Genomic DNA, 13156 nt, shown 5'->3' with positions numbered 1-13156 from the left:
GAGTCTTCTGTCACTCTTTGCTTCCAAGTTCCCTTCCCAAAGCCAACAAAAACGATCGGTTTTTAAAAAATTTTTATTTTATATTATAGTTGATTTACAATGTTGTGTTAGTTTTAGGTGTACAGCAAAGTGATTTAGTTATACATATATCTCTTCTTTTTCAGATTCTTTTCCCATATAGGTTATTACAGAGTATAGAGTTCCCTGTGTTATACAGTAGGTCCTTGTTGATTATCTGTTTTATATACAGTAGTGTATATATATTAATCACAATCTCCCAATTTATCCCTCCCTGCCCTCTCCTCTTTGGTAATCATAAGTTTGTCTTCTAAGTCTGTGAGTCTTTCTGAAAAACGATCAGTTTTTTGGAGACCCAATGAATCAGAATCTGTGTTTTAGTAAGACCTGCAGACTTGGACACACATTACAGTTTAAGAAGCGCTCCTCTACATACTAAAAACTTGCACATGAGACGCTCTTCCAAAGTTAATTCATTAAAGAAATTATTTGGAAGCCCCTCCTTCATGCTACACACTATGTTAATAGAAGGTACATAGAAAAATAAGACTGTCAACCCTGCTCATGTATTTCTTACATTAGTGTTCTCAGTGATTGTATGATGTAAATATGTAATTATCTTCATGTATATATAAAACTGAGATTCAGAGAGGCCAAGAAACTTTCTCAAGTTTGCACAGCTAGTCAGTAACACATGAGGATATATGCTTGGTTTCTAAAGCTGGTTATTGTACTACAAAGCAGGCCTACCCTGATCTTTATACTTTGGAAGTTGATACTTTAGTGGGGAAGCTTTTTAAAATGAAGTGATTGGCTGAATGACCACTGAGTTCCTAAAAATAATAATAATGGTCAATATTAATTGAGGATTACATGCCGAGTACCGTGAGTACTCTGCCAGCATTATTTCGTTGGCTTCACATGATTGCCATCATTTGCCGAATAGGCAGACTGAGACACAGAGCCCCCTGCTCTCTGACTCCAGAGCTTATACCCTAACCAATCTCCTGTGCTCTGCCAGCCATCGTGCCGACCAATCATGGGCCTAAAGAAGTGAATCCGATGCACTCTGGCTGCCTATAGTCCATTGAGAGGGGACTGGTATGCAAATGAGTACAGGTGATTAGATGCTGAGACGAAAAAGATGCCTGGGCCCAGTGGAGTCCAAGCGAGGCCGTGTCATTCTAAGATCACAATATTAAGGTGATTTCACTTTATTTAACAGGAAAAGTCAAGCAAGCAGTGAAGAAAATCCTTATATCTCCATGGACTTGAGTAAAGGAGAAAATAATTCAGGATTCCAAAATAGTGGTGATGTTCACACTTCGTTTTAGAAAAATCTCTTTTATTTCCTCTTGAGGTGATCTTATTGTATGTAAATGTTAATTTCACAGTACAGAACATAGGAGATTATAAGGATGTCATTAAATGTCAAAGCTATGGCTCTGTTCAGGAAAAGCTGTCCAAAGAAGACATGCCTGAGGAGAGGGCATCTTCACTTGCATCGCCTTTAGTATTTGTTTCTGCCTCAGGATTTGACTTTTCTGTTTCCTGAAAGAGGTGTTTCTATTTGAGAATAGAGAAAGTTTGTCTTTGGCCTCACACGCTGCTCGGGGGTAATAAAAATGGAAATGTCTGCTGTGTTGCTGGAATTGAAAAAAAAGGAGACATGGCAGGAGCAGGTGTTGGGCTCTGGTGTGGAACCTGGGTGGATCGCTCTTAAAGACGGTGCCTGTGAACAGATGGAGCTGCAGGGATGGAGAACAGCACGCACTGTTCACTTGGATTTAATTCAAGTGTAAAGGATGTCATGCTCTCTTCACATTAACTTGATCTAAGTACTCTAGTGATTTCCCCCAGTGATGATTGGACTGGAACATGCCTTCTTCAGGGTGACAGGGCTACAGAAGAGAGAAGAATCCAGAGAGCCATTGGAGGACACTGCCTTCTCACTTCCAAGCTGCTTGATCACCACCTTCCTGACAACATCAAAGTAGCCCCAGGGGCCTCCGTGAACCCCGCTCCAGAGCACCCGTGATAGAAACTCACTTCCGTTGCTCTCTAACTGTGGAGTGCATGGAGATCCCAACTGAATGTCACCCTCTGAAGTGGGCTCCCAATCTCTTAAATCTTTTGTATTTGCCCACAATGTCTGAGAGGTGCTGAGCACGAAGCAGACACTCAGTAAATACTCGATTTACACACTCGTGTGGTCTTACGTGTACTTCCGTGCTCGGGTTTCTGTGGCTTCAGTCTGCTTTTCACTTCCAGGGACAAAGTTGCCATCTGACTGTCCAGGACTCTTGACCTCCCATATGTCTTGGAATGTATCCCAATGCCTTCAGTTGCTTTATATTTATTGTATAAATCAATTATAAAATCAGTCGAAAAAGAGTTGTGTTAAGAGCGTCTACACCATCAGGTTAGGAACCAAACCTGGTAATGCTTTTATATATCTCAGAGCCCCCAGCCCAGTTCTGAGCACAGCATCCAATACAGACCTGAAAACTGATTTAAAATGGATTAAATAGGTGAAAATATCCAAACTCTACCCATCAATTCACTTTACGTGGTGACCAGCATACTGTTAGAGTAACTTTGTCAAGTAAGGAGAACTAGCAGCTCCTGCTCAAAAGACCCGAATTTCCGGATGGCTTTTAGGGAAGGGCTTTTAAAGGCAACGTTAGGGGTGAGGGGGACCCCCAACGTAGGGGGTCTGATCAGCTTGTGGACATTCTTCTGATTGATTGGTGGTGAGGTAATTGGGTGGTATTTCTGGAGTCAGCATCATCAACCTTCTGGTTCTAACCAGTGTGGGGTCTGTGTGCTGGTGGGCAGCATGCAGTTAAGTTCTTCCACCTGGTGGCGGTTTCAGTATCTGCTAAACAGCTCAAGGATACGGCTCAGGATATTATCTGTAGCCCCTGAGGAGGAGCTAAAGGTCCTTGACTTTGCTTTATGGCTAAACTATTACTGTCTTGATTGACTGTTTTTCTTTGTTCCTGCATTTTCTCATTTCTCTTATTAACTTTGCTCTTTGGAACTTGGGGAAGGCCTAGAGAGCTAAAGATTTTCTACAAACAAGAGGCAGGGGGAGGGGTCATGTCCCCGGGGAGGTCCCATAGAGTCCTGCTGAGCTTCATTTTTAGAAGATCAAATATGTAAAAATAAGGAGAAGAAAGGAAAACACCCTTCAAGCGGGGGGGGGGGGGACCAGGAAGACCTACTTTGGGCGTGGGAAATCTTTCTCGGGGGGCTTTAACAGTCTGTGGTGCAAATCTCTGGTGGACGGAATCAGAGCAGCACATTTCATTATATATTGAGATTTCCGTACCACGGTAAAAAAAAATAGAAGACTATTATCGTAAGTCGATTCTGCTGAAAATAAAGGAATCATTATTTAAATGTCAAGAGACAAATAACCAAGAGGGATCATTCACAATAGCTGGGGGGTGAGGGGTGAGTGGGATGAGGAAGGGTGTGAATGTCTCTTAAGGGAGATTGTTAACTTATATCTGGAAAATAGTAGCAGGGTTTCATTAGTGTCTTTTCACTGTAATAATGCCCTTCACATAACCTTTTTCTTTCCCTTCTTGACATCACAGACATGATGAAAACCTATGGGTTCAGTAGCAGACCGTGAAGGTGGGCATTCCCAGGAAGCTTGAAAGCTAAGGCACCTTTTAGTAATAGCCATAAGAAGGTAAAATAGGACTCCTGTACCTTTGTGTCAAGATAGAAGACCGAAAGAGAAAGTTCAGTTATGAAACTAGCCAGAAGCCCCAGGGCCCCAAACTCAAGGATTTTAAATGATTACAGTAGCGCCCACCCTCCCCCACCCACTTTTGACGGTTTCAGTTACCCGCGGTCAACTACTATCTGAAAATATTAAATGGAAATTTTCAGAAATAAAGAATTCGTAAGTTTTAAAGTGCGTGCCGTTCTCAGTAGCGTGATGAAATCTCGCGATTTCAGCTCTGCTCCCCCGGGACCTGAATCATCCCTTTGGCCAGCATGTCCCACCTGTTAGTCAATTAGTGGCCGCGGTTATAAGATCTGCTGTCGCAGTGCCGCACTGCTGTGTTCAAGTGACGCTGATTTTACTTAATCCTGGCTCCAAAGCGCCAGAGGAGTGATACTGGTGATTCGGAAATGCCAGAGAGAAGACCTAAAGTGCTTCCTTTAAGTAAAAAGGTGAAAGGTCTCAACTTAATAAGGAAAGAAAAAAAATCAGATGCTGAGCAGGCTGAAACCTACGGTAAGACCAAATCTTTTATCGGTGACATTGTGAAGAAAGAAAAAGAAATTCATAACTAGTTTTGCTGTCAAACTGCAAAAGTTATGGCCGCAGTGTGTAAGTGGTTACTTAAAATGGAAAAGGCATTCAATTTGTACAGTAAGATACTCTGACAGACAGACCACATTCACATAACTTTTATTACAGTATTCTGTTATAATTGTTCTATTTTATTATTAGTTATTGCTGTTGATCTCTTACTGTGCTTAATTTATAAATTAAACTTGATCATAGGTATGTATGTATAGGAAAAACATAGTATATATGGGGTTTGGTATTATCCTCGGTTCCAGACATCCACTGGGGGTCTTGGAATGTATCCCCTGCAGATAAGGGGGGAGTACTGTAGAAAGCAACAATCTAATACAAGATCGTGGTTATACTTGAGTTGAAATTGAAAATAGTTAACTGTAAGGAAAAAGGCATCAAGTTATACCTTAGCATCTTTAAAAATTGTCTCTATGTGATACATAGTATATTATTGAATTATGTTATTTAACTTTAGTTTTATATTTGTGTACATAATGGCATGAATTCATTTTCCTGATTTGGATATCAAATGAGAATTGTATCATTTGGATTGAATTATGGACCACCTAACGGTGCCCACTACATAATGAGGTCCCCTAGGGCAGTTCGGACTGACTGCACAGAAACATCTGGGAGCTTGTTAAAAATACAAATTCTTAGGCTGCACTCAGACCTGCTGTACCAGAATCTCTGGGGTAGCTCCTAAGGAACCTGTGTTTTAATAAACTCTCCATTTGATTCTCATACGTGCTAAAGATTGAGAACATTGAAACATGAAGGCAAGTGTCACAATTTCCATACTTGCTAATAGCATATTTAATTATCATGATAGTGGTGATATTAAGAAAAGAACAAATATCCAACAATTTTTCAATTCTGTTCAATCTTTACACATGGTACACACCCTCTCTATTTTGCAATCAATCAGAAGATGTGCTTCTGCTATAGGCTGGGAAGTATAATATTAAGAGCAGCATAAACAAAATTACTAATTTGACCTAAATTTCAAGGAAATCTTTTGTTTTCTACCTTGTTCATTTCTAGATAATAGAACAAACAGCACACAAAATACCATTAAGAAGAACTAGCTAAATTACAATGTCTGTGCTTTGCTACATCCCTTAAAAAGAATGAAAATGTTGGCCAACATTTACACTCACTCTCATCAGAACTTCTCATTTCTTCTTCAAGGTTTGTCTTTTTCCCGAAGTGGTTCAATGGAAGATAGGAGTTGCTGAAATGTGGGACGCTTTTCTGGAAGCTAAATAAAAGAAAAACCCAATGGTTTAGTTTATGAGGGTTATGATTAAAAATAAACTATGTAAAATATTTATACCTCAGTCCTAAAACTAGCAACTTTTACAATGTGGAAACACTATAGACATTTCTTCTAAAGAGAAAACAGAGCCCTAAGAATTGGGGAAGAAAAAGTACCTTTATTTGCATAAGATACGACTGCAGACCTTGGAAAACCAAGAGAATTAATGATAGAACCAACCCAAATAATAAAGGAATTCACCAGGAGAGCAGTATATAAAATTAACTGACAAAACCAATAGCCTTCCTATACATGTACAATAACCAATTAGAAGATGTAATGGAAGAGAAAACCCCATTTACAATAGCAACGACACCTCAATAAAATACGAACAGAAATGTACCCCCCGCAAATGAGGAAAACTTTAAAACGCTGCTGAAAAATACAAACGTAGGCTTGAACACATAGAAAAAAACATTGCTTGTCCTTGAATAGGACACACCAATACCATAAAGATGGTGAATTTCCCAAGTTAAAATACAAACCAAATACAATCTCCTCCAAAATATGAACAAGCTGGTTTCAAGCTGAACAAATTGATTCTCTAGTTTGTGCATTTTTAAATATGCAAAATAGCTAAGAAAACTATAAAGAAAGATGAGCAATGAGGGGGTGCTAGCCTACCTAGTAGTAAAACATGTTAAATACAGCAGAAACTAATACAACATTGTAAATCACTATACTCCAATAAAAATTAATTTAAAAAAATTAGACATTAAAAAAAGTGTTATAAAGTCTCTGTAATTAAAACAATGCAGTGCTAACACATGAATAGAGACCAGAGAACAGAAGAGAAAGTCCCAAAATGAACCCAAATACATATGGAAATTTACTATCCTGTTACTGGGTATTTTGACACCATTCGATAGAATCTTATTGCTGGGGGTAACATAGTCTTTTAATAAATGGTGCCTCAACAACTGAGTAGCCATTTAGAAAACGAAATCTTTGGATCCATACTTTTTATTCCATATACCAAAACAAACAGACTAGATCAGACACTTAAATGTAAAAGAATGAAACCATAAAAGTACTAGAGGAAAATCTGAGTGAACGCCTTTGCAATCTGGGTGTGGGAAAGCCTATCTAACTATAACTCAGTTTCCAGAAGCAAAAAAAGCAAATAATGATGTAGTCAACTGTATTTTTTTTAAAAGAAAGTTTTGCATGGCAAAAAACATCATAAACTAAATCAAAGATAAGTGACAAACTGAGAGAAAATAATTACAATTTATGTCAGAGATAGAGTATTAATCTCCTGAATTTATAAAGGGATCTTTAAAATTGAGGTGGGGGGAACAAAAACCTTATAGAAAAAGGGAAAAGACATGACATATAATTCTCAGAAAGATATACAAATGCTCTTCAAAATATGCCTCACGGGCTTCCCTCGTGGCGCAGTGGTTGAGAATCTGCCTGCCAATGCAGGGGACACGGGTTCGAGCCCTGGTCTGGGAAGATCCCACATGCCACGGAGCAACTAGGCCCGTGAGCCACAGTTACTGAGCCTGCGCGTCTGGAGCCTGTGCTCCGCATCAAGAGAGGCCGCGATATTGAGAGGCCTGCGCACCGCGATGAAGAGTGGCCCCCACTTGCCGCAACTAGAGAAAGCCCTCGCACAGAAACGAAGACCCAACACAGCCATAAATAAATAAATAAATTAAAATTAAAAAAAAAAATATGCCTCACTCATAATGAAAGATGTACCTAGGAAAGCTGCACTAAAATGCCATTTCTCATCTATCAGATTGGCAGGAATTCAGAAGCTTGACAATGGTCTGTGTTGCTAGAGGGCCATTGCCTATGGAGAGGAATTTGTATGCTCTTTGTTTTTTTTTTTGTAAGAAAGAAAGGGAAACAAAACCACACACCTATACAGACATGTTCATTTTTGTACAAAGAAATACGGGAAAGCTAAACTGGAATCTAATGAAAATTGTGAATTTTCTCCCCAAAATTGTGAAATAAAATATCAAAAAGAAGGGAGACTAAAATGTACAAAACACTCACTATAAGCAGAACCTTCAGCTGGGAACTGCCCCCGTGCAAACCCCCCTCAGTGGATTCTGCCCCAGTTCTCACACTTTTACGGACCAGCAGTAGGAAGAAGGCAGTTCCTTCCTGTTCAGGGTCCCCTGCCCATCTGACGGTGCAGGCACATTCCCAGGAGCTGGAGTGGGGAGGGCCAGGGAGGGTCCCAGCTTCAACTCAGACACCCTTGTCTGCTCCTCTTCTCCATCGGGCAGGTGACAGCAGTGAGTCTGCCTGGTGTGGGCAGTGCCAGGTCTCTAACCCTCCTCTGACCCAGTCTGACCCTCTAGTGCCGCCTAAGGCCCTCAGCCCCTTTACATTTGGGGTAAAAAAGAGTGGGGGAGCCTTAGATAGTATTTCAAGTGACATTGGGTGGGAAGTCACCAAGTGCCCATATTCCAAGAAGAATTTAAGCTAAAAGATAAAATGTTACGTGATGCAGTCAGTAACTCTTCCAAAGTGGAATTCTAGGCTCCAACACAAGAGATGAGGAACTCTTTAAATCCTGTGCAGTCATTGATTCCTAGCACCAGCATAGTGCCTGGTGCACAGCTGCTCTATTAATATGTAACAACAACGACAACCACTTAGAGCACTTACTGTATACCGGGCACTGTTCTAAGGACTTTATAATATTAACTCATTCAATCCACACAATAATCCTGTCAGTTAAGTACTATTTTATAGTGAAGCACAGAGATGTTAGGAGGCTTATGCAAGGTCCCACAGCTAGCATTCAACCCAGAGCTAGCATTCTGGCTCCAGAGTCCACACGCTTAACCACGACACTGATCTGTCTTTTACGAGTGAATGAATGAATGCCTGAACGCATGACGGCAGTATTAGGCCCGTTTGTCAATGAGGCTACGCCGTATAATGGCTATGGGCTGCGGGCTCTTAGATGAATGTTCTTAGAAGTCTCCTATTATCACATCACTCGCAAGTGTCTTCAGGGGCTCTGTGTTGCCTATAGAAAGCCAAACTCACACTCCTCTCCTTGTCATTCAGGCTACAGAATCTGGACCAGACGTACTCTTCCAAACTCATTTCCAGCCCTTCCAACCACAGCTCCAGCCGAGCACGCAGTGCTCATTCCTGCGTCCCCACCTGTGCTTGTGCTGGTGGCTCTCACCTGGACACCCTTGAACTGTGTCTCCACCCACATAGTTGGGGAAGCTCTGTAGAGCTTTCCAGACCTGGCTCAGATAACGATGCGTTCCGGAAGCTGGGCTCCCTCTCCTCCAAGCTCTTCCTGTACTTACTTGTCTATGTTTCTAATTTGCACATATAATTATAAGCTACTTGCTGTTTTCAGTCCCACAAAAAAAGATACTCTTATTCTCTCCCTGCATGGAAGGCTTTTATTCAGCACTTGGGAGACAGGGGAAGGGAGAACAGACTGGTGTCCATTCTGTGCTCTCTACACGTGTTACTTGTTCTCTGTTACACGTTTTCTCCTTGAGGAGAGACCCTCTAGTGTTGTGGTTGAGAACAGGGCCTCTGACACTAGCCAGCCTGCCTCTTACTAGCTGTGTGAGCTTGGGCGAGTCACTTAACCTCTCTGGGTCTCTGTTTCCGCTTCTGTTCGTTTAGCCATGATAAGAGTAACCTACTCATAGTGTGTTTCCTGTTGAATAAATGAGTTAATATTCGTAAAGTCCTTAGAACACTGCTGATATAAGTTGTTGCCGCCTACAGTGCTGGTTTCTGATCACCAACACCTGAGGGCAGGGGCCCAGGGCCATTTCCACCTGCTCTGTAGCAGGTGCCCCCCTCCCCCACCCCGCCCGCCCCCAAAACGCTTCTTCCGGTGGTGACGTAGCCGGTGGCCCGGATGCGCCCGGCGCCCTGCCCGCTCCCCGCAGTGGAGCACTCGCCTCATGCCAGCAGCGGTACATGACCTGGTAGACGGTGTCCGACGCCAGCTGGGGCCGGTAGAGCCGGTGGCCCTGGGAGACCTTCACGACCACCTGCGAGTTGTCGTACAAGTCATAGGGCTGCTTCCCCAGGCTGAACACTTCCCACATCAGGATCCCTGCACCATGGGGAGGGCGGCGGCGGACAGAGGAGAGAGAGCCAGCGTCAAAAGGTACAGTTTGCCGAACGAGCTTCACACGCCAGGTCAGGAAGGCTCTGGGTCGGAGCCGGGATCCCTGGGGGATGAGTCCAAGCATGAAGGACGGGGTAGGGACGGCGGGCCTGGACCCTAGCTTCCGGAGCCCAGGCTCTCCTCTCCCGGTTCCCTGAGACCCGGACGCCCATTCTCGCCGGGAAACGGGGAACCGGCCAGGGCCGCTGCAGGGGGAGCTCCCTGGGGTCAAGGCCCTTGGGCTGCTTCAGACAGGCGGCTGAGGCCTGGTCCAGCCCTTAGGAGTGACGGATGGAAGTCCTCGCCCTTTCCCTCTGACTTGGCAACAATTTCATTGCACCATCAGATTACCTTTCGGTGGAAATTTAAGGTAAAATCGTGGGCAACGTTCCTCCTTTTCTATTGCCACAGTGTTCTAGAATACTTTGTGGGTCAGGTGTCCTTTCAAGAATCTGATTAAAATCATTGGCTTTTCCTCGGGGAAGTGAATGCACAGCATTTTCGGGCTCCTCTTCTGGAAGTTCACAGGGTATTTTCTGGAAGTATCCAGAGTATGGGGGACTCCAGGTTAAGAAACCGAATTCTGGTCATGGTGGTCAAGAGGGTTGCATTTGGGGCCAGTCAGACGTGCCTTTTGAGGCCCAGGTTTGCCACTAACAGGCTGGGCAACTTTCTTAGCCCTTCTCAGCTCTGCTTGCCTTCTGTAATATGCGGATATCTGCACATCACAGAGTTGTCGTGAGGGTTGAATAGGATAAAACACGGGGAGCATTTAGAAGGGCGCTGGAGACATTTTAAATGCTCTCTAAATGGTGACCATTGTGATGTTGTACTGGCCAAGCCAGAGAATTCCAGCGCTCAGCCAGCTTCAAAAGCTTGAAAAACTAGAAATATGTAAGAAGGGAGAAAATTGTTCTAGAACCATAACTGAAGTACTAACTTCAAAACTTCTTTGACTTTTAGGGCTACAGATTTTTTGTAAAATATTTACAGTAAGGCAGTGTTACAAGTTATGGTGGCTGTGTGTTTTTTTTAAACAAATATTCTAAAACAACCATCCAAAAACGTGTTGCCCCTTTCACAATTGTCTCTTTGGAAGGCTAACCACTTATCTCAAGAATAATATCATTGCTTAAAATATCTGTGGGACTCCTCTTTGAGAATTGCTTTCAGAGGTCCTGGTTTATTTTGAATATCTTCACTGGGGACAAATTATTTAAGAATGAATTTAGTTCTTGGAAACAGCCAGCAAATATTTGGAGCCAAATTCTGGCACATAAGGTAAGCAGTCGACCTGGGTAATGTAATTTTTTTGGTCAAAACCCAGCTGTGACTATTGAGTAAGGATACCGATTTTTAAAAATATCTCTCATAAGGCATATCAATTGACACAAAGAGATTGAAACTAATTCTGACAAGTTCATCAGCACAAAATGACATCAAGTATTCGCCAAAATGCTCTCTGTGGTTTTTCCTTTTTCTGTATACATTGGATTATTATTTTTTTTACAATGAACAATACCAATTTTACAAAAGGAATAATTATTTTTAACAATTGCCCCATAGAAAAATAAACAGCTAACTACATTTTCCTTTCTTCAGGCTGTCATGTAGAAAGTCAGATTGTGCTTATGGGCTAAGACAGGCATGAAATAGTTCTCAGTTGTATTTAATAGATTCCATAGCCTTATGATAATTTGGAATATTTATCCTGAGCTCATCTGACAGTGATTTTAAACAAGCCTGACATTCCTCCCAATGTAGAAAAATACCAGAAAATCTAAGAATCACAATTTAAGAATTGTCTCTGTTTTCTAATTACGTTTACTAAATTTCAATATAGATCTTTCAGTAAAATAGGGGTCAGCATACTCTTTCTATAAAGGGCCACAAAGTAAGTTTTCTAGGCTTTGAGGGTCATGCAGCCTCTGTGGCAACTACTGTTGCAAGCACAAAAGCAACCACAGACAGTACATAAACCATATGTACAAAGGACATGGCTGTGCTCCGATCAAACTTTCCTTACAGAAACAGGCCACTGGAATTGGTCCTGCGCCATGGTCTGCTGACCCCTGACCTAAATGATGAATTTTAACAAGGACACTAGTTGAAGTTGGGATGGGCCAAAGAAAGTGCTGAGTCATGTTTGGTATCTACACCAGGCATGCCCCCCAAATTGGTCAATTCAGAAGGGAATGATTATCACCCCGCTTACGTGCAGAAAGTCGATGACTTCATTTTAAGCCCTTCAACGTTTTGTACCTCATGCAAACTGGGTTTTAGCTTTCAGTGACTCCTTTTTGAAAACTGAAATCTTCAGTGGGAAAGCTTTTATCCCTTTTGATTTTATGAGAAGGTGCTAGCAGGATGCCAATTATACAATACGTGGCAGACATCCTAACACCAACACAAGAAAGGGTCACCATCATCTTCTTCAATCCCTTGCTTGTCTCTGGCCATACGTGTAATTTTGTAAGTGCTCAGAGCTTTTGCTGAAAATGGATGTTGCTGCTCTTGTGGTTTCCTGTTGTGGAAGCCAGCTTATGAAATGGGGCTGGGTCCCACGTGGCCACATTCTTACCGAACGCCCATACGTCTGACTTGCTGCTGTATTTGAAGTAGTGAAACACCTCTGGGGCTGACCACTTGACGGGAAACTTTGTTCCTACCGAACTGACATACTGGTCATCAAGAACATACCTGCAGAGGAAAAACATCAACACAGTCCTTCAGCCAAGTATGCAGGACATACAGCCGTCCGGTCTCAGCTGAGGGCCTTGGTTTTCCGGATCTTTTGCTTCCTTTCAGTGTGTGAGCTTAGCTAGAGGCTGCTTATGACTTGTAAGCATTTAAAAAAAATGATCTCTAACTTTGAAAATACCAAAATCCGAATGCAAAATATTTGGTGAATAGAAAGAAACACAAACAAGTAAAAGTAAAATCACTCCGAATCCCACCCCAAAGATAACCTGTCATGCTACCACTCAAGATACATTTTTGCTTGTACTTTCCAATCTTTTTTTCTATATATACTTTGAACAAAATTGATTTTCTGTTGTATTGAGGTTTGCTTTTATTTTTCCTTTAAGGGCATATCAAGAACATTTTCCCCATGGTTACATTCTCTTCTACATCATCATGTTTAATGGCTGATTAGTCTTCCTTCTTATGGATTATCGTAATTTGTTTAACCGTGTAAGTTACTTCTAATCTTTTGCTATTGTAAACAATGATGGACAGCAATAATATCCTATGAAGTTATCAAGACCATAAAAATATATGCTCAAGATATGCAGTACACTTTTGTTTATAATAATGATAAAAATGCAATCAACCTCAATGTCCCCAGGCTGAGGAGTGATTAAATATAATA

The 13156-nt window shown here is 41.9% G+C and overlaps 2 protein-coding genes across 7 annotated transcripts in view; one reads left to right on the top strand and one right to left on the bottom strand.

Moving 5' to 3' along the window:
• The window catches only part of ACE2 (angiotensin converting enzyme 2), a 61269-nt gene extending 59047 nt beyond the window's left edge, over positions 1–2222 (top strand). The window contains 1 exon segment of the mRNA XM_082447337.1: positions 1244–2222. Within this exon segment, the coding sequence (XP_082303463.1) occupies positions 1244–1352 (109 nt within the window). The 3' untranslated portion in view covers positions 1353–2222.
• A 3182-nt stretch (positions 2223–5404) lies between these two features.
• BMX (BMX non-receptor tyrosine kinase) overlaps positions 5405–13156 on the bottom strand; it is a 53559-nt gene continuing 45807 nt past the window's right edge. For 5 of the 6 annotated variants that reach the window (XM_082447147.1, XM_082447150.1, XM_082447151.1 and 2 more), the window contains 3 exons: positions 12365–12483; positions 9572–9729; positions 5405–5606 (listed from right to left, as the gene is read on the bottom strand). In XM_082447147.1, the coding sequence (XP_082303273.1) occupies positions 5532–5606; positions 9572–9729; positions 12365–12483 (352 nt within the window). In that variant the 3' untranslated portion in view covers positions 5405–5531. Of the gene's footprint in view, positions 5607–9571; positions 9848–12364; positions 12484–13156 lie in introns of those variants that run through there. The other variant, XM_082447152.1, reaches the window with a different exon arrangement.

The sequence above is a fragment of the Balaenoptera physalus genome (genome assembly GCF_965194825.1).
Source record: "Balaenoptera physalus genome assembly, chromosome: X".
Classification (NCBI taxonomy): domain Eukaryota; kingdom Metazoa; phylum Chordata; class Mammalia; order Artiodactyla; family Balaenopteridae; genus Balaenoptera; species Balaenoptera physalus.
This window is presented reverse-complemented; position numbering and strand designations above follow the sequence as displayed.